The following is a 22,392-nucleotide window of genomic DNA, read 5'->3' on the forward strand; positions in this document are numbered from 1 at the left end:
CGTAAGATCTATCAGTACTTCCCTGTGCGGGGTCATTCATTCTTGCAATGTGACCCTAACTTCGGGACTGCCAAGAGAAAAATCAGAAAAATGGACAGAATTTATGCACCAGAACAGTACATTGAGTTGATTAAAACATCGAAGAAGTCAGGTTTTAACGTTACTCAGATATCTGCCGAAAGTGTCTTTGACTTTAAGAACTGGTGGCCGCAGTTCTACAAAAAAACAGCAAAGTCCCTTGACAAGACCACATCATTTATGATATCTAAATACAGGCAAGTGGAATACTCCTTACCGAGAGGTTATTTGACCACATCTGAGTATATCGATGGCCTAGTGAAACACACTTTCCTGCTGCAAAAGCCAAACTCAGCAGTAGCCCAGATTCCAACTGATCTAGCGTATGATGGACACATCCCCATTAATCACAAGAAGATACAGGATGTAGCCAAGATAGTCACGTACATTCCCGATGAATACAAACCATTTTATGAAGAGGTGTTGACAAGGCCAACGACTGCGACAATGGAGGATGATGGTCTGAGTGAAGGGAGCAATAGTTTTCTGTGTACGTTTGGACACTGTATTCAATAGTTCAAGATTCCTCAATGTTGAAATCACAACATAATGTATGCTACTTAACATATCTATGATATTTTGTGACAAATAAATATTTGGGTTTTTTTCAATCCAGCATTTATATGCATAATACCTAATGTGCATCTCATCAGTTTGAAGAAGGGAACGAATCCTTACTTTTATAATCCTCGTATTCCTTTTTATTAAAGTCCAATACCAAAAATACTATGCACTAGGATAGTAGGTATATGTAAAGGATTTCTTATACGATTTTGATTCAGCCATAATGAACAGTAACGACAATAGGCAGTTTTTTTTAAATTTCCAAACAATCAGAATTTTGGATTTATTCCCTTCTTCAAACTGCTGATTCAATTGTAAACTTGAATATGTGCATCGCTGGGGAAGAGCTCACGTTGACACATCTGTTTCCAACCATGTGGCTTCTCGGGATGCTAAGGTGAAAGGATTTCTTTAAGGAATCGCCTATGCCAAAGAATCAAGGCTTAGTTGATTTCTAAATTTAGAACATCCATATTTTATTGGAAATTGTCATTTCAAATTCCATGCGAAGACTTCAGTGTTGGGGTGGATTACTACTTTTACTGGCAATGTGGTAGTTAGAAATACGTTATTGTTTAATAAGAGAAAGTGTTTACGGAATAGAAAGAGAGAGTGAAATTAAATTAATGATCATTCAAGCAAATCTCACGCCTGGATCCATCAATTTTTTTATTTGTCGTAAAAACATTAATACAAATATTAATTATGAAGACTTATACAGTGTGTCCGAAAAGTAACTGTGCAGTGGAAATGTTGAAGTTAATTTGAAGTTGTACTTACGGCAGTGCAGCTTTCTCTACAGGAGATGCTGGAAATGTCCTCCTCCGACTTGAAGACATGTCTGCACACGACACTGCCTATTGTTAAACACTGTATGGAAGGTTGCTGGAGATATCTGTCCAATGTGCTGAGTAATGACTCTCTGCAGCTCCCCCAGTGTGTGAGGATTGTTTTCGTATACCCGTCCCTTGAGTGAGCCACGCAGAAAAACGTGTGATAAATTGGAAAGATATTGCACTGGGAGAGTGATACTAGTACGATGATGTGACGTTACTGAGGACATGTTCTTCCTTATTTTCTCACTGCACTGCACAGTTATTTTATGGACATCCGGTATTGTGTATCAGAAACATAAATGAAACATATGTAAGTGTACATGTGATTTTTTATAGCAAAAAATGATCACTTATTGTATACAATGTTTGCACGTCAATTCCCAGCAGAAAGTAAATATAACTAGGACTCTGTTACTTTTGAATCAGGCAACTGGAACTGGAAATCTCTTACTTTTTGAACCAGGTAACTTGAGCTGGAACTCTGTTACTTCTTGAACCAGGCAACTGGAACTGGAACTCTGTTATTTTTTGAACCAGGTAACTGGAACTGGAACTCTGTTACTTTTTGAACCAGGTAACTGGAACTGGAACTCTGTTACTTTTTGAACCAGGCAACTTTAACTGGAACTCTGTTACTTTTTGAACCAGGTAACTTGAACTGGAACTCTGTTACTTCTTGAACCAGGCAACTGGAACTGGAACTCTGTTACTTTTTGAACCAGGTAACTGGAACTGGAACTCTGTTACTTTTTTGAACCAGGTAACTGGAACTGAAACTCTGTTACTTTTTGAACCAGGTAACTTGAACTGGAACTCTGTTACTTCTTGAACCAGGCAACTGGAACTGGAACTCTGTTACTTCTTGAACCAGGCAACTTTAACTGGAACTCTGTTACTTTTTGAACCAGGTAACTTGAACTGGAACTCTGTTACTTTTTGAACCAGGCAACTGGAACTGAAACTCTGTTACTTTTTGAACCAGGCAACTGGAACTGGAACTCTGTTACTTTTTGAACCAGGTAACTTGAGCTGGAACTCTGTTACTTCTTGAACCAGGCAACTGGAACTGAAACTCTGTTACTTTTTGAACCAGGCAACTTTAACTGGAACTCTGTTACTTTTTGAACCAGGTAACTGGAACTGAAACTCTGTTACTTTTTGAACCAGGCAACTTTAACTGTAACTCTGTTACTTTTTGAATCAGGTAACTTGAACTGGAACTCTGTTACTTCTTGAACCAGGCAACTGGAACTGGAACTCTGTTACTTCTTGAACCAGGCAACTTTAACTGGAACTCTGTTACTTTTTGAACCAGCTAACTGGAACTGGAACTCTGTTACTTTTTGAACCAGGCAACTGAAACTGGAACTCTGTTACTTTCTTAACCAGGTAACTTGAACTGGAACTCTGTTACTTTTTGAACCAAGTAACTGGAACTGGAACTCTGTTACTTTTTGAACCAGGTAAATGGAACTCTGTTACTTTTTGAACCAGGTAACTGGAACTGAAACTCTGTTACTTTTTGAACCAGGCAACTGGAACTGGAAATCTGTTACTTTTTGAACCAAGTAACTGGAACTGGAACTCTGTTACTTTTTGAACCAGGTAAATGGAACTCTGTTACTTTTTGAACCAGGTAACTGGAACTGAAACTCTGTTACTTTTTGAACCAGGCAACTGGAACTGGAAATCTGTTACTTTTTGAACCAGGCAACTGGAACTGGAAATCTGTTACTTTTTGAACCAGGTAAATGGAAAATCTTACCACGCACTGGATATTCGAACTGTGCCCATTTTTGTAATGCCATAAAACTATGTACAGGGTGGCCCAAAAAAGGTAACGAACACACAATACGACGGTTCTACATTTCGGTTACCTTGTTTTGGGCCACCCTGTACCTTTTAACAAGCAACTGAAAGTGGAACTCTGTTGGCGTCCAAACTGGGGTGTCCTCCTTCATTTTCGTTATATAAGCGTGTCTGTTTGTTTTTGAAAAGTTATTACAAACCAGACAGCACGAAATGGAAAGAAAGTAGTTTTGGTAAAGAAAAATAGATGACAACCACAAAGTGAGTTAATAAATAAAGTATTGATGGATAAGTGTGATTTAGTAAAAGTAATAGTGAGGTATAAAGATGTAGAAAATATAAAAATGTATAAGAAATAAATAATAGATGGAATGGAAAATGGAAGTGGTTTTCATCATTCAACAAGTTCAAGCCTACCGTCAAAAACAAGACCCTTTGATTTTCCTATAAGATGATGGATGGCATGTGTGAAATAGAAGTCAGTCTACATTGTTTGAATTAATAATGATTACAGAAAGAGATAAGCTTGAGAATTCTGTTCCTCGAGCGAAACAGTAACAAGCACGAGGAAAATGGACTATCAGTTAACGCTATTGTCTTGTAACCCACAAACCCCGGGTTCGATTTCCGGTGTCGGCTTCTTCAAGTTCCTAGTAAATCTAGTCGCGATTAATATAAACGCAGCTTTATTCTTTACAGTCTGCAAAATCATTGCTCGATCATTTTTATCGTTGTAATATAATGCTATCAGTACTTTTTATAATACTTAGTCATCCGTTTTCGGAAGTGCACGTGTCCCCGTGAACCTCCGGTTAAATCTGCCATTGCCTGTAGTGGAAAATAGTCTCCCATAACTAGCGACGTCCAGGAACGGATTGCGTTCGTTATGCGAGGCACCACTGCATATACAGTGCGTGTCAGAAAAGTATATTTTTATATACAAGAAGTTAACCCTCAACTACAGTTGTGACGTCGCACGGACCGGAGTGTTCCTTTTGCTTGTTACCCCGCCAGTAGTTTTGACCTTGAGGCTACCTCTCTTTCAGTACCTTCCTCAACTTCTGTGTGCTGTGAAAGCGTGAAGGAAAAGGTTGCCTTATCTGCTTCTGTGGTGTTCTATTTATATACTGCGGTCCCGCGGACGTCACGACTGTGTTTGAGGGTTAAAATCACCGATGATTTATTATGATCAATAGACAAGAGAATTGCAGATTTTTTATTTGTGGCATATACTGAATTGAGGGACCCGTGGTTTTGAAGAATGAATGTTAAACAATAACTAAGGACTAAATTCACGTTGATAAGATGTGTGTAAATACTCAGTTAAGAGATATTTTGGATTGGTGTATTTGTTTTGCTTAAACTCACAATATAAACAAAATATTTTTTTAGGCAAGTTAAAAAATAATGTTTCGCTCTCAAAACTACGTAATTGTGTTCAGTGAATAACAAAGCATAAGACATGATTAAATTCACATCATTTAAAATATGTCTTGATATATTTATATTCATTTTTTCATAAAGGTCCTGTGGACAGCACGACTGTGTTAGTGCCCAAAATGTTCACGACTGTGGTTAAGGGTTAATGGATCTCCGAACAGTTTGTTGTAACATAAGCGCAAACGATGTACGTTTCGAGTGAATGGAAGTTTACAAAACTCAGCCGCTTGGGTGCGCTAGTGTGCATGGTAGACAAATATGGTGGTCACGGCGGAACAGCGCGCACAATGTGTCGTATTGTATTTAGCAAGCGCACACTACTATGCACCCTAGCACTGCCACGCTGCTGAAATCTGTAAATTTCCACTCACTCGAAATTTACATCCTTTCAACAAACTGCTCAGGGAGATGTACATTTACATCTTGTATGTAACTGTTTAGTTTTCTGACATCTCGAACGGAACACCCTGTAGATTTAATCTACATTCGATCCCTTGAAACACATGCTCACATAGTGACTATCTATATTACTGTTAAGTATAGAACCAATTTCGGGTGAACTCCATCCTTCTCGATATTGGATAAAGTCCAATTAAGATTTCACGTTAATGAAAACCAATCTTCAGTCGTGCTTGAAGACGACAGTAACACTTTCTTTTCCATGTCGATTGCAGGAGTGAAGAGCTTCTCCCTACCCTTATCCGACGCAGCGGTGACTGGAAAATGGAAAATCGAAGTGAACGTGGAAGCAGCAACGTTCTCCACGAGCATCAACGTCACCAACGCGGACCTGGACGACGACGTTCCCGAGATTCCAATGGCGGAAGAACATTACGTGGAGCTGAAGTTCGGGAAGGAAATGAGGAGACTTTACAAACCAGGATTGCCGTTCGTTGGAAAGGTAAGGACCATTTTCAGATTTTGCTTTTTGGGGTTTTCAAAATTGCTTTCGGCAGCTCTGAACTCTTAAGGGGAAAAGTTCTGAGTGTTTAGTTCCCTGCAATCCGAGAATGTTGTTGTTACATGGAGTTTTGTGAAAGAAATTGTGTGTCTTGATAATTTATAGCGCGTATAATAAAGCAATTTGGTTTTTCGTTCACCAACTTACAATGCGTCGACTTATTTTACTCAAATGCAACGAACATGTCCTCAAAGGTACTAAGCCACTTGAAAAATTTCAGCTCAAAATCTTTCAAATTACTGCAGTTATCACTGCCATTATCTTGATGTCTTGCTCCCTTTTGTAATCCACCCTACTCTATTATTATCATCTTTTGCATCTTTATTTAAACGGTTTGTATGATCATTTAATTTTGATTGTGATTTTATTGCATCTGTATGTGGCAGAAAAGTAATGAGACTGGCAACACTGCGCACGAATCTCCGACGCTTCTGCCTTCCACTTCACATGCCAGTTGACTCAGTACAAGTTTGAACTTGTTACAGTTTCTACGCGATTCTTGAGAACGTCTCAAGTGATGTTGGACTGGCAAAAATGCTTGGCGAATCCGCTACTGTGACTTACAGAAAGTTACAAAGGGCTTATGGAGAACATTGCCTATCCAGACCGCAAGTGTTCAGATGGTACAAGTCCTTTTTAGAAGGCCCAGAACAAGTGGAAGACGAAAAAAACCTTCAACCTCAAAAACGGACGACAATGTGGGAATTGTGAGGTCTCTTGTTAGGTCAGATTGTCGATTGACGTTGGGAGTTATCAGTAGGGAGTTAAATTTCAACCGATTTACCCTCCATCAAAATTTAGCACTTGGAAGCAGCACCACGACAATGCCTCATGTCCCACAGCAGTCTCCATCAATGAATTTTTGGCAGAAAAAGCATTCCTGCGGTTCCTCAGGCCCCGTGTTCGCCGCATCTCAGTTCCCGTGACTTCTTCGTATTCCCCGGCTCAAAAGAAACATTTGAAAGGACACCATTTTGGTATCTTGGATAATATCCAGAAAAGCGTAACCGACGAGCTGAACGGTATTCCAGCAGAAGCCTTTCAGCACTGCTACGAACAATGGGAACAACGCTCCAGTCGCTGTGTAGCTGCCGAAGGGACATTCTTTGAAGGAGATAACCTTCATTTGTAAGAACAATAATATTCATGGTTAAAGCAAAATCAGTATCATTAATTTTCTGTCACACCTCGCATAATATGTGTGGCTCTACATGCACCAAATGCTATATGTAACATTACCCTAACCAGGATTGGGTGGCGTGGTGTATCACCCTGATCCTTTCGGAACATACTCAGCCTTTCTTCCATGTAGTACAGCCTGGGTTGCATTTGCATAATAACGAGCCTGATATATGAACTCACAGCCAGTATAATCCTTTTCGAACTTGCATTTTCTAGTCTAAGAACTAATTATCGAATATGGAATTTAGAGTTTTATATCCCTGTCTCTCTTTTTATTACTTCCTTGTTCCCTCTCTCTCTCTCTCTCTCTGTCTCTCTCCCTATCTCTGTTCATGTGTGTGTGTGTTCTTCTCCTCCTCCTCCTCCTCCTCCTCTTTCTATGCTTCTCTGTATTTATCTAGGATCTCTCGGGTTCAATTTTTCTATCTCTATATTTCTCTCTCTTCTATTTTCTCTCTCTCTCTCTCTCTCTTTCTCTCTCTCTCCCTCTCTCTGTATTTGTGCGTCTCTCCTTTATATTCATTCTTTATCTCTCTCCATATCTCTGTTCGTTTCCATCCTACTATCTAATCTCCTAGTATTTCTCCTTCTCTATATTTCTCTCTCTCTCTCTCTCTCTCTCTCTCTCTCTCTCTCTCCCTCTCTCTACATTTGTGCGTCTCTCTTTCCTATTCATTCTTTATCTCTCTCCCTCTCTCCATATATCTGTTCGTTTCCATCCTACTATCTAATCTCCTAGTATTTCTCTTTCTCTATATTTCTCTCTCTCTCTCTCTCTCTCTCTCTCTCTCTCTCTCTCTCTCTCTCTCTCTCTCTCTCTGTATTTGTGCGTCTCTCCTTCCTATTCATTCTTTATCTCTCTCAATATCTCTGTTCGTTTCCATCCTACTATCTAATCTCCTAGTATTTCTCTTTCTCTATATTTGTCTCTCTCTCTCTCTCTCTCTCTCTCTCTCTCTCTCTCTCTCTCTCTCTTCCTCTCCATCCCTCCCCCTCCTCACCCTTTTCGCAAATCTCCTGTAGAGTACAGGTTAGTAACAGATCCACACCCCCTATACGCCTTCATGGCGTGGTGCTAAGCACAGGGGAACACTTTACCTTTTTTACCTTCCAATATATTGGCGAATGCTTCGTGAAATATTATCACTGGCTAAACCAGCCAAACGAGGTACCTGCTTTGCACTTCAACTTTACCTGCTGATGCTGTAAAACAACGCTGAAATGAATCTTCACGCCTCAAAACACCAAGACCTAAAGATACGCCAGCGGCTTTTAGCTTTTATGGTCATTTTCTCGCAGGCACTTACCGTTAAGGAGCTTTTCGAAACTAAGTGAAGATGTTGAGCCGAGGGAAATTATCACCTCCCACTTTCAGCGTCCTTAAACGCTAAGATCATATTTCAAAACAAGCGGATGGTCTTTTGTTTCCTAAAGGCGAGACGAAGTTACGGCAGCCTGCGCCTGTTGTTTGGTTTTCCGTAACTCTATTTGAACTTTTTATTGAACTTATAAAACGCGGTTTATGCGTTCCCCAATTGTTTATGTTGAAAGCTCTTTCTTAATGAATTCCTTCCGGCTTTTCTCTTCTCATACGTGCGTGTTTCGTAAGGATTAGCGCATTGAGAATTGTTGTGTGTGGTCGAATATAGTTTACATCAAACTTCAGCATCAGTGGATTTTAAGATAACTAACGTATGGAGCTAAAATTGTTGTGCAAATCGGTTTGGGATAGTTCGTTTCAGGTGAGATGCCCCACGTATTGAAAGTCACTGAGTTTTTGCGAGAATGTGCTTTTTGTTATTCGCTGTTTTCTCAAGTAAAGCTTGGACGTTATCGTGTCTTTTATTTTTAAAATATTTTAGGCAATGTGTGAGGTCCGTTACTTCAAGACTAAAATATAAACTTTTTATTGAAAGCCCTACTAATGATTAGTTTTACCCCGTTTCACGAAGATGGAGGGATAACGTTGAGATGAGCCTAAGAGAAAGCGGTAAGGAAGGAAAAGACTGGACTGATCTTGCCCAGGATAGGGACAGTTGGAAGGCTTGTGTTGCTCCAGCCATAAACCTCCGGGTTTAAGAATGCTAGAGTTTTATATATACACACACGCGCACACACACACACACACACACACACACACACACACACACACACATATCTATCGTTTCACGGAAATAAACAACTTGACTGTCCTCAGCATCTTTTACAAATCTTTTGTGTCACCTAAAATTGAATACTGTTCTCCGATCTGGTCTATGGCATACCCCTCAAATTCAGATAGACTAAATTCCGTCCTAAATTTATTTCCTGGCCATTGTCCGTCCACAAAACACTTGCAAAAGTCCATCCTCCTGCAAATCTTAAATATCCAAACTCCTCAAGAGAGACAAAGACTGGCTGACCATATATTTCTACATAAAATAGTGAATGGCAACATCAGAAGTGACCGCCTTCTTCAGGAAATTCACTTTCGTGTGCCTGCCCGCTCAACAAGAAGCACTCGACTTTTTGCTTCTCAGAAGCCGAGATTGTGCCTCATCCAGCGCTCTCTGTTCCATAGACTGCCCAGTGAATACAATAATCTAGGAAGCCAAATATACATTTTTGAAAATCTGGACCGTTTTAGAAGAAAGTTAACTAAAAGTATGTAAGTCTCTTAACCACATGTAATTTTTCTATGTTATTATTTTTGTTGTATTATGTTATTATTTTTGTCCTTATGTTCTATAAAATCGTTCCAATGTAAAATGGCTAACGCTGTATTTGGAATCTTCTATTAAATAAAAAAATATATATATATAATACACATATATGAAAACTCGGCGCATAACAGAGTACGTAACATTCAATGCTAATAAAAATTAAAATTACACTCTTAAATTTAGGTAATACTATAAAAACTAATACCCTTCTGGTACAAACCTTTATGGAAAACTTTACGAATATTAAGTGCGTATTGTTATTTTTTTTTAAATATAAAAAACGGTACATATTATCTTTTCTCTTTTTGAGCGGGGTAGAAAGGGGTATCGTGTTTGAATCCCGACCTGAGCGTTTCTTCTTTGTGAGTGCCCTTCATCAATTTCGTCATATCATCACTTATTCTTATCGTCGCGATTAACCAAAAGTGGCGCTGAGTAATACAAATCAAAGCATATGTGTATACACGAGAAAGCATATTATGTGTGTACATACGAGGTAATATGCTTTCAGAAACAGGTTCTCTGAAAAAAAAAAAAGCTTCCAAGTTATTTCGAGCTATCCCTTCAGGAATAACCTTTTATTCAGTGAAACAAGAAGCTGCTTCAGGTTGTAGCTACGAACATATATTTTTTCGGTATCGGCATTTCCCAAACAAACACAAAACGGGAGCAAAGTTCAGTCGTTCCGGATTCAAAACGAGAACAGAGTTCCACCTAATCCAATTAAAACAAGTTGTGTCCCGGCGGTTACAGCATCACATCAACTTCCGGAATCCCAGTCGCTGCCAGCTCCGCTCGCCGTGTTAACATTTTCTCTCTTGATTGGGATCACGAGTTGCAGATCTCGCTGACGACAAGCTTCTCCTCACCGGAGGCGTGAATTTTGGTGGAAAACGGGATGGGTTTATTGGAGGAGGGAACGATCGAATTGAGTGGAACCATTGTTACGTAACTCTTGTCCCAGATGCGTCATTCGTGGAAACTAGATTTTGGTTCACGGCCCTTGTTAAGGTAGATCTCGAACGAACTCCAAATTCGAACATCTCATAATAATTGTTATTAAGTGGGGGTTGTCAGACACTGATTTTCTCCTCCGGACCATGTCGTACATTTTGTGATCTAGCCGACGCTCGGGAAGAATTTTTAAACAATTGTAAATGTCCTACGTGCATCACATAATTTCCATTAAGATGAAAAGTGATAGATTCGCACCAGATGTGGATATATTTCAATATAGTCGGAATTAGTGTTGCCCACGAGACGAAACGAGAGGAGACTTTGGTCTGTCCCGTCCCGTCTCGTGAAAATGCTGTCTCGTCTCGTGTCTCGTCTCGAAAATATTCGTTTATCCCGTCTCGTGTCCCGTCTCGAAGGGTTCTGTCCCGTCTCGTCTCGTCCCGTCTCGTTTTGTCTCGTCTCGTCTCGTAAAAGTGATCAGGGATATCATGCCAACAAAAGTCAAAAGTAGCAGAAACACGAAATATTTTTCCGGAAAGTGGGATAAAGCTCCAAATATTTTACCCATTGCGTGGTGAGAATAATTAAGATTCGTTAATCATGAGGACATTAATATTAAAAATGCAGTTTGTTGGTTACTGATTGCTAGGTATCTTATGAAATCTACCTTGTGAAAAACTAAATATGCTGACCATGGCAGTAATTTATTTTATTAAAAACATAAACTAACGTAACGTTTCAACCTTCTAGCAAGGTCTTCTTCAGACTCTGTATCAAGTACAAAAGTACAGAGTCTGAAGAAGACCTTGCTAGAAGGTTGAAACGTTACGTTAGTTTATGTTTTTAATAAAATAAATTACTGCCTTGGTCAGCATATTTAGTTTTTCATAATCATGGAAACAAGGCTTAATGGAGTTATAATTGGACATCTACCTTGTGGTTTTTCTGGCTTCCATACAAGAGTGCTCTTTTCATTACTGCTATAACTTTTGGAAGTTTTGAAATGTTTTCCACTAGACCTTCTTTCTTTCTGAATGTCGAACTTCCGTGCACTATGAAAATGTACATTTCTTCTTTAAATTCTAAGCTTGGCGCTCGGGAGCAACAAAAAAGTTTTTAAATGTGTAGTACGAAAACAAAAGACTATTTAAAATTTCAATACTTAGTATATTACAAATAGAAAGCATTTATTGTTTTTAATATTGTTAAACATCTTCTATGACATAAGTTTCAAAAAGCGTTTCTTTGTGATATTGTGCTGTTTCTTATGCTCAGCTTATGACGCACATACTTCTTTGTTTTCTCTTTAGCCTCTAAGTCAGATACCACCACCGCTTGATCTAATTCATCCTTCGGCAGGCACGCATCTAGAAATATATGTCGGGGGATTGTGTCCGAGCCAAGTGTTTCAGAAAAAAATGATAATAATAACATTAACGACAACAATTAAGCAAATGTTTAAATTAATACATTAATATAATTCATAGGTCTATTCACTTGAATATGTAAATTAATCAATTCTATTATTGTTATTACATGAAATGTTACAAAGATTGTAGAAGAATAGTAATATAACAGCACGAATATTAGGTAATATCTAGCTTACGTGTAGTTAAGATCGCCTAAATTTGCATAAAAACAACTGTCCTGGCAAGAAGTTTAATGTCAAAAAAGGTGATGAATTGAATATTTGGTAAATAACAAAAAAGGATGTTAAGTCCACTTGACGAAAAATAAAATTCCTGATTAATATTTTATTCTCATTATTATAAGTAGTAGTGTACATAAATCTTCATTGATACTGTCATTCAAAGCCGTATGATCGCAATAAAATCCTTGTTCGGCATAAGAAAGTAACCCTCGATTATGCTAAAGAAATATATTTTTGTTTAGCTAGAGCAAGGCCCCAGGAGTATGCAAGAAGCCATTCCTGCAAAAGTGTATGTTGTAGGAAGCAAAGAAACGTGACAAAAACCACCACGTATGGAAGGCAAACCTGCATATATTTTATATCGCACATTTACAGAGCCGTGCCTCCTGAAGTTATAAAAATCCCAACTTCAATGATTCTTTTAGACCTGCTATAGTTGAAAAAAATATGTTTAGATGCACCAAGAGTGCATCATTATCAGATTATACATATAACGTGTTATTGGAATCAACATATTTGTGTAAATTGGGTGCTTCCGATGGCGTATTAATAACGTCGAGGTTTTGTAATCAAGGGTCCCCGCGTTCGATACCCAATGGAGGCACAAAGTGAATCGGATCGCACTTTAAACTGTAGGTCGGTTCGCGATTTAGCCTACTTGTGAATCAAGTGGACTTAAAACTCAATATCAACCTTAAGAATATTAGAACCCACTAATTCACCCGCAGCTAAGTCAAATTTCAAATATCCCTCTTCATCCTCGTTCATAGACTTCCTGCAATACTCTTGTGCATGTGGGTTGCATCCCACCAGGTGCGAGAAATGTGAAGAGTTATTCTTTCCATGTACTGCGTTATTTCTTTTCATAAGAGTAAGGCTAAATTCTCGTTTTATCTGAACTTTTAAAAAATGTGCAAAATACGTCTCTATCTTTAAACAACCACCCTTTCTCATGTATGTGTAAAATAATCCCACTCTGTCTCAAAAAACCTCTTCCTACGATCAAATGAACGAAACAACTCTCAAGTCTCAACAATTATAATTTTTTGCTTAAATTTCCTATAATTTATACAAACAGTAGCACACATCACGTCCTTTGGTGCAACACTGTCAACAGCTAATGTTACTTTCCTCGTCCTAATAAATTTACTTCCAACCAGTGACGGCGCCAGGGAAATGTGATTGGGGGGGGGCGGAAGGCTGGGAACAAAATATTGTAAGGGGGCAGTCACATTAAAACGCCCGAAAACACTACACATATATATATACATATATAATAATACTTATAATAATTATTATTATTATAATAATAATAATAATTATTATTATTATTATTATTATTATTATTATATTCATGTATGGTGTTTTGTGTTTGTCTTTTATCTAGAGTGGATGTTTACTGCCTAAATTTACTTCTTGATTACGAGTTTATCTCCACATGATTCGTTTTAATAAAGACATTAATTCTTTTTTATTGATAAGTTGCGTTGTCTCTAGTGGCCTATTTCAGTATTGGAAGACATTCATAATTTTATAATTCATCGTCTTTCTTGAGATGAAACTACTGATATAAATATTTTAGTTATAAGATAATAATATAAATGACGAAAAAATGATTCGAAGAGTTTAATTTTCTTGCAAAATAAACGTGACGTTGGAAGAAATGAATCTTCTTAAGTATTAGAAACAATGTGAGGCACCTCTCCTGTAGGAGAATTCTGCTCTATGTGCTTTGGAGAACACATTGCCCACCTTTGGTACGTCCAGGACTTGTCATTTCTTCTCAATGGCAGTTTGCATCCAGCATCCTGTTTCGAGCAAGCCTTTTCAAAGATTTTAAGGACAACCATCTTCGTAATGCTGAAGAGTTTTGGTCAAAATTTATGTTTCACCTTTCAGGGAAATGTTATCACAGGATAAAAAAATCAGACAAAGGTTACAGTTATCTCATAATTCAAGAAATATTCTGACCCTGGCATTACTTACTCTTACTGTACCACTCCAACGTATGTATGTGCTACACAATTACAGGTACCTATGGGGTTCATGGGAAGAAGTTCTTCGATTTTGATATGTACGAGAAAGAGCGAACTTGCATCCAATGATTGAAGAGTGGCAAATCCTAATAAGCATTCTTTTACCTGCCCGCGATATGTTTTAAATCGAATTTTAAGTGTAATTTGCATTTTAAGGTTCACGTTCAATACATTTCCAAATAATATCCCTTCATTAACTTCAAGAGTATCGAAGAAATTCCCTTTGTTACTGTTTCCTCAGACTCATCATCTCGAAATTCAAGTCCGTGAATAGTAAGAAACCGCGATGAATCCACAACAACTGACATGTAGTGTCGGGTTTTCTTCGATCACCTTTGGTCCTGGGTTCGATACCCAGTGGAGGCACTTTAAACTATTAGTCCAATCCCGATTGGCTTTTCTGTGCATAAAGTGGACTTAAAACATCAAATCAACCAACCAACCAAATCTTGAATCAACTTTGAATGTCTTTTAATAATTAGCGTTGTCACTAACGACCACGATTACAATAATTTGCCCGTACTACAGATGATGTCTTGTGGCCCTGAAAATATTCGTGATGTTTTAAAACCATCCATATTCAACACTTTTTCCCATTTAAGACTGGCTAAAACTTATGTTAATCTCGGTTATTACAGGGCATAAATGAATGAGAAATCACCTATGCCCAGGTCGGGACTCGAATCTTGAACGAAAGTCACATACACATAGCTATATATATACTAAACAAATTAATATTTGTTAATCAAGTTGGTATTATAAGCAGGAAAGTGATATCATGCAGAATACACCACTTTGAAAAGGTGAAAATCGTCATACTCTTATAAATGAACTCTCTTATTATTCGATATTTAATTAACTTCAGTTGGAGGGCCCGAGAGGGGGGGTGTGGCGAAGTGTCTGACATGGGGCGTCCCTGCCTCCTCTGGCGTCGTCACTGCTTCCAAACCTCTAATAACTTCGCTGCTGATAGCCTCACCTTCGAAATGGAAGACTTGTGTGTCGGCGAATAATACAAAGCACTTGTATTCACTGTTCCTCTTTCATTCAAATTCTGCCGTTTTCCTTTTCAGCTTTTCCTGCAAAACTTCCTGTCAGCAAGCAAAGCAAATTACAGAATTTTTATTGCCCCTCCCTTGCATCAACCTTCATTCATACGTTAGGCCTGGATTTATGGCACTTACTCTCTACTGCAGGTCAAACTCGCCCTATGTTTGGTGTTTACCCCCTGAAGCAACGGTGTCCATTGTTCAAAGCGAAACCTCTGTCAGTGAGGAACGGCGAAAAATAGTCTCGGAATACACCCTGGCCGTAAACAGGCTCCCGCCATCCTGACATTGGTGTCAGCTTCACTCTGAAGTTTGATAAAACTACTTTGTGAAATTTGTTTAGTAACGATTGAAAATGTAGACAGTAGATACTACATGTATTTTGCTCATAAACTTGAAGACTAAATTCACAGAATAAAAAGAACAGCTACAACAATCCATCATCTGATTTACAGAAAGGCTAATCGGGACTGGACCCACACTTTAAAGTGGGATTCAAATCACTATGTTCCTTCACCGGGTATCGAACCCGGCAGCCCTTGATTACAAGGTGACGACGCTACCACTGTACCATCGGGGAGTCCCCATAGAACAACGTTTCCTTCTTCGACGATTATACAAAACTTAGTACACTTCCTTCATTTGAAATCTATTCTATATCAGGCCCAGTATTTCGCTATTACAATCCAAGGAATAGTATTCTCATTAAATAAGAAATAAATAAATTTAAAAAAAGCATTGGAAATAATCTTCAAACGGACGTAAAAAAATCGAATCCAACCACCTGTAGAATGCCTGAGGGAAAAAACAAGAATTTTCTCAACAAAGACATTTCCGAAATTTCCATAACATTCAAAAAATTTCGCAACCCGTGTAAATAATCACGTGGTAAAATCTTGTCATGGTTCCCTGTAAACACTAAAATCACCAAATTAGTTCTTTCCATATTTCCTGTATTTTCTCCTCCTCTTTAGCTCTCAGCTGTTCGGAGTGGGATAATGCAAGATTATTTGTCCCTAATTATCTGCTTCTCTTAGTCTTGCTAATATCTTGGACTCCTTAATAACTTTCCCAACAACTCCTTATCAATTTCTACTGCCATGTTTCCCACAATGTTTTCCTACTTCCTAATTACATTCACTTCTGTACACCCTTTGAAGTAAAAATTAAATAATTATAATAAACCCTATCCGTCGGTCCGTTTATCTTTCCAACCTATAGAGCTGAGACTATGTTTACAAGATAAATCTCGGACTCAGATACACCACGATCTTTTGGCCCATCCTTCCACCTTCTCTACCTGCCCTTTTACTTGATGTTATTCAGAATTGTATTAGTATCTGGAGTACTATCGTAACATAAAATTATTAACCTGGAATGAATTGAAAAATAAAAATGGGGAGTAACCCTGTGTTTCGAAAGAGTATAGAAAATAAGTTTAGGTATTCATTCATTCATTCCTCTCTCTAGAATAGTCTTCTTTTTACTTAACACGCGCTTATCAACGTTTCTAATTGAAATACCTTTTTCCAAGCAAACAAGTATTTGCAACTGATTAAATATTTTGCTTTTATTTTTTCGAGACATTCGAGTCGAGACGAGACTTTTCAAAAGCCGTCCCGTCCCGTCTCGTGTCTCGTCTCGTTTTCGAGACGAGAAAGGCATTCCGTCTCGTCCCGTCTCGAATTTCAAAAGGCTTGTCCCGTCTCGTGTCTCGTCTCGTTTTCGAGACGAGACACGAGACGAGACGGGACATGTCCCGTCCCGTGAGCAACACTAGTCGGAATGAGTAATTCCTCTCAAACTAGAGCTCTTTTCCATTCTTACGGCGGGCGCCCTACATTCTGGCAAGGGAAGTGGGGAACGGGGAAGCGACCAATCCGGGGCGATAATAAACACAGCAGCCTGTAGAACGAGGAGCGCGCAGCACATCCTCCCGCGACGTCGTAAATCTCGGCGCCACCGCTGTTGTCTGGTTGGTCTGCTGCGTATTCCCCGCTCCCCACTTTTCTTGCCGGCATGTAGGCTGCCCGCCGTAACACTAGACAATACCTATAACGGCTAATCAAATGGAACTGCTTCGACTTTTCCTTCGACAAGTAAAATATTCAATCCGTCATCTTTCTGTTCATGTGTTTTTCTACGCCATTGGAACTTTGATATTCCCAAGAGAACAAGTAAAACAATACTTCCGTAAGCCTAATGCTAAGTTTTCTCCCCCTCCTTCAACTATTCAGCGCACGGGCCTCTCTCTTTCTTCAACTCGCCGCGGGTATAGGTCAATGTGGGAGGAGCTGTTTAAAGTCTTTCCACAGAAACTTTCCCTACTGCGATTAAGTAAATACGTACGTCTTCCACTTGGAGAACTAGAAAATTAGGGTAGATTTATGTATCTCCTGCGGACATTATTTTTCTCTTCTGTAGATTATGTAAAGTGGAATATCTAAATAATTTTCTCGCAGCATATGCAAAAAAGCTTTGGTTGTAGCTTCCTGAAATTCCAAACATTTTTACTATTTAGAATTTTATAATTATGAGTTGACAAAAACTTACATTTTGAGAAAAATCGGCTACTCTGGACAGTATGTATGGAAACACACGGAGAATTGTATTTGATTCTAAGTTTCAGGATTTCGTACTAAATAATTCATTTTAAAATTCATTAATTTTGAAATTGAATACACAGGTGTAGTTATATGTCAAGGAATTTTTATTTGCTCAATTTTTGTAGTGATAAAAATAATAATATAATAACATAATAAGCCGTGAGGGGCAGAGCCTCCCTACCGACTGCCAGCCTCACTCCCACCTGCCGAAGTGGGAGATTATCCAACCAGTTGCGGGGTGATGTGTGGTCAGCACGACGAACCTCCTGTCGTTGTTGTCAGTTTCCGTGTTCGGTTTACGCTACTGATTCGCAGCTCCCCAATTTTCTCACGATGATGGATGGCACCGGTCCCATACAGAGTGTCCCAAAGCATGACGCCTTAGATCGCACGGCCACTATAAATACGTGTGCTCTCTATTTTGTCATATGGTTCTACTGAATGGGATAGTGTGTCCTACTTTTTTTCTAATACTGATCTGGCAACCTTAAGTTTATCGGACTCATCAGCTGGTTGTGTCAACAAGCACTATCCAGTAAATGTCAACAGCAAAAGGAGAGAATTTAGTGGGCTATGCTACCAAATGGTAGCAGAATTATCTTGACATGACAAGTGGCAAGCCGATTTCTCAGAATCTGTTTAGGCTGCAATGATAAAATTTATCCAGTTCTAAGTGCTGTTCTATACTAGTTGTAGTGGCATAAACTAAATTCGAGTTTCCACTTTGTCTCTCCATGACAGCCAAATATTCTATACCAGCGGTTCCCAAAGTGTGCGCCCTGGGGCGCCGCGAAACGTCCTAATATTTTCACTGAAATTATATGATTGTTCCAAATATGTGCTTTTTTAGTACTTTTACACACGAAATGTTTCTGAATTTGAAATAGGCTATGTGTTTATTTTCAAACTTAAGGCAAGCAACCTAACCACACTAAGTGAGCGTTGCAAGTGTTAGATAGGCTTACATTCTGACTTGGGCGCCGCGGAAAGATCTTGAAACGCTAAGGGCGCCGTGAAACGAGAAAGTTTGGGAACTCCTGTTCTATACATTTTTCAAAGTTTAAGTATTTCCAAAACCATTCGAAATGTATATATGGAAAGTTGGTACACTGAAGTTCTTCAAATTACCAGCCAACGCTATATACGTATATCTATCTACTATAACCATCTGCCCACAAATAAGGGTACCATTGGGTGACGTGATGCCAATTTGATTGGCTGGCGTGCTCGGATACTCCAGGAGGAAACTTAGCGTGTGTGGGGATAAATATCCTTATTTTCTACATTTCACCTCTAAACTTGGAACATTGATGATGGAAATATTACGTAGTGCAATGCACTGTCAAGAAGAATTATTATTCACCGTCAACAAATGATAACGATAGCATTAAGGTTTTTGAATATCGAGAACATTCTGGGTGTTCTACTCGGAGATATGCCACTGGTCGCCGTGTATCCAGATTAGTATAATATAGTAATTCTCAATTTTTCAGGATTGAAATATAAACTTGATTTATTTTAGGATCAGCATTCGAAGTGAGGGACACTAAATCATGTCGGCGGAAACAACATCGCTAAATCATCTTCCTCCCACGCAACAGAGAGAGACACCAAACACCCACAATCATAAATTATTTGAACGAGTTTTGTCCCCCTTGCGTACCACTGTTGGTTTAGACTTACAGCTATGTCTATATCTACTTTGGCAAACCGCCAAAATTTTCGGATAAATCCGACAGCTAATATTTGCCGATTCCCTCCGAACCGGAGCACTTAAACCCTATTGTGTTTGTGGAAGCACGGTATCCCATCTTCCAGATATGGGGAAAACCTTTTGACGAACGTTTATGTTGAATTTATCTTTCGTGCAGGGATAGTGGGTGGATCGTGGGGGTTGGGTATTTAATCTGCAATGAAGGAGATTCTGTTTTGTTTATGAACGTTCATTTTATATCCTTGACAGTCATATCTACATGGCACAAATGTTTTGTTGACAATCAAATAACTAACTCCTTTCGAATGTTTGCTTTCAACAAAACGCGCCACGTTCTCTGTAGTTCCACAGAGGATGTTACTGTGTTCTGAAAACTGCTTTGACACTTTTGAATGCCATTACATTTCATTTGCAGAAATATATTACTAGTAGTCCTGTTATTACTATTATTCAGTTTTGTAGCGGAGTGGTTAGCACAGCGACATACGATGCCAGGGGTCTAGGGTTGAAATCCCCAACTGGACATATGTACCCTTTGTAAGTGTACTTCATCAATTTCATCACATCATCAGTCATCCTTATCTCTGCCATTAGTCGAAACTGGCAGAAATGCGAGGTCAAATAAACCAAATCAATCAATCAAGCAATATTGCTTAATGCAAGAGAAACAATGGACTGCAGAGAACTTTGCATGATACCGAAATATTTCGTGGCATCGTATGAACAACTAAAAATAATAATTTCCATAACCAATTATTTTAATATCTTTCCATTACAAGAACACGCAAAAACGGCTCGCCACTCGTTTAGCTCATGTCCCCCAAAAGAACTGCGTAGAGGTACACACTTGACCAGATTAAATAAAGGAAATGAAATATGCTTAAGAACCCGTACACGTCGTGTTTGAGAATGGCAGACACGCAAGGGAAGATGGAACTTACCCTGTTCGGGCACGCAGTGTGTGTGTGTCTCTCTCTCTCTCTATCTCAATACCTCCAACTCTACTCCCTCTCAAAGCGATCTGATCTGCCCCCTTTTTCGATCACTGCCGGCCCTTTTTGTCCTCGTATTTGGCAATTACTTTCCGTTCACCCCGGCAGTGACCAGACCTTTACATGAGAAACTCCATCTTTGAGTTGCGAGACTCATACCTGCACCGATAGACATTCCACGAGTTAATTATTACTATAACTGTGAAAATGTCACTATTAAATATCAGGGTCAAGTTTTTGACGCATCTACCTTGATTGGGATATCTTGGGGAAATTTCAGGATGTTTCCTGGGTGACGTGAGGAACACATCCCACAAAGTTTCTCTTTGCTATTTCTGATTAAAACCTAATGCACGTGTCCATTTGGGGCAATGTGCCTACATTCAAATGTGTGCTGTTAATACGTGTCAATGGAGAGTTGAGGAAATTGTCCTTAACAGCGCATAAGCACGTTTGATAGTTGTAGGACAGGCGTCAACGCCCTACAACAACACCGGCTAATAATGCCCATGGCAAAATCCTCCATACGCATATGCGAACCATCACGGTATCCGCCTGTTTTGGTCTTTTCGTGTCGATACACGTGACCATCCAGCCTGTAAACGTGGGATCCACAGCAAAAACAGCGACAGCAATTAATTCCATTTATTCTCGCTCTGATAAGCATGCAATTTACGTGTTTGCGGCGAAATCCGACCAAAAAAAATGTTTCCTGGCGCTTTATAGTCGGCTTAACTCCAACGATTAGTTTGCGACAGGAAAAAAAAAGAGCCAAGCGAATGTCCCTTTATTCCACAAATCGGCTTTGCATTTTTCACAGTGCAATTTCGGGAATGTGCAAGGGGAAAAAAAGTTACGAAAAAAAAAGTTAATGCGGCAATTAGGGTTTTGCAAACTATGTGTGTACTCATTCTCTCTGTGCAAAACAAGCCACCTTCTTTATGATTGGAGATTTGATGGTTTCTTGTTTTGCTTTGAAGTTATGTTTGGTGGTGCGATTATTTGCCAAAGTGCACTTTTGGAAACAGCAACATAGAATATTCAGATTAGTCAGCAATGTAGGTATAAGGATGCATGCGTAGACTTTTAAAATAGTGCGTGACTTTTTAAAAATGTTACCTCTAGCTGAGACGTTAAGCGTTCGACTCGTGATTCCGATTTCCACATTTTCACATAGAGCTTAGAAAAAACACTACATATGGTGACCAAGGCAGTCTAATATATATATATATATATATATATATATATATATATATATATATATATATTTATATATATATATATTGCACTTTGATTTGAGGTTAGAGGAAAATACTGACAGAGGGTTAAAAAGTCTCATTGTTAGTGTTTTTCTTTTACTGAAATGTAGACTGACTTGATCAGCGTATGTAGTGTTTTTCTATCATAGTAATAAGGCTTAATCAGTGTTTCTGTAGAATAAATGCTCCGCATCTTATTCATTGGATGGTTTCATCATGACCTAACACCTATATGTACATATACATAATCACACCATTAACTCTATCGCTTTGTAATCAAGGGGTCTCGGGTTCGATTCCCGGTGGAGGCACATAGTGGTTCGGAGCCACTGTAGGTCCAGTCCCGATGAGCCTTACTGTGCATAAAGTGGACTTATAACACCAACAATTAACAACCATTGACTCACTGACATAAATATTCTCCATAAAGGAAATCCCGGAGGCAAAAAATGCTTCATTACCACCGCTTACGAAATTGAAAACATCGAAATATTTTTTAAAAAAATCACTCGTTGTAGTTTTTGGTGTGAAAATGCCCTTTTTGGCGCCTCTAGCA

At 38.9% G+C, this 22,392-nt stretch overlaps 1 protein-coding gene across 2 annotated transcripts in view; it reads left to right on the forward strand.

Moving 5' to 3' along the window:
- Nucleotides 1–22,392, forward strand: part of LOC145992043 (C3 and PZP-like alpha-2-macroglobulin domain-containing protein 8) — a 911,691-nt gene that overhangs the window by 660,114 nt on the left and 229,185 nt on the right. For both annotated transcript variants that reach the window (XM_083128164.1, XM_083128165.1), the window contains one exon: nt 5,402–5,628. In XM_083128164.1, coding sequence (XP_082984290.1) covers nt 5,402–5,628 — 227 coding nt within the window. The remainder of the gene's footprint in view (nt 1–5,401; nt 5,629–22,392) is intronic.

The sequence above is a fragment of the Lepisma saccharinum genome, chromosome 9 (genome assembly GCF_977018435.1).
Source record: "Lepisma saccharinum chromosome 9, izLepSacc3.1, whole genome shotgun sequence".
Lineage (NCBI taxonomy): Eukaryota > Metazoa > Arthropoda > Insecta > Zygentoma > Lepismatidae > Lepisma > Lepisma saccharinum.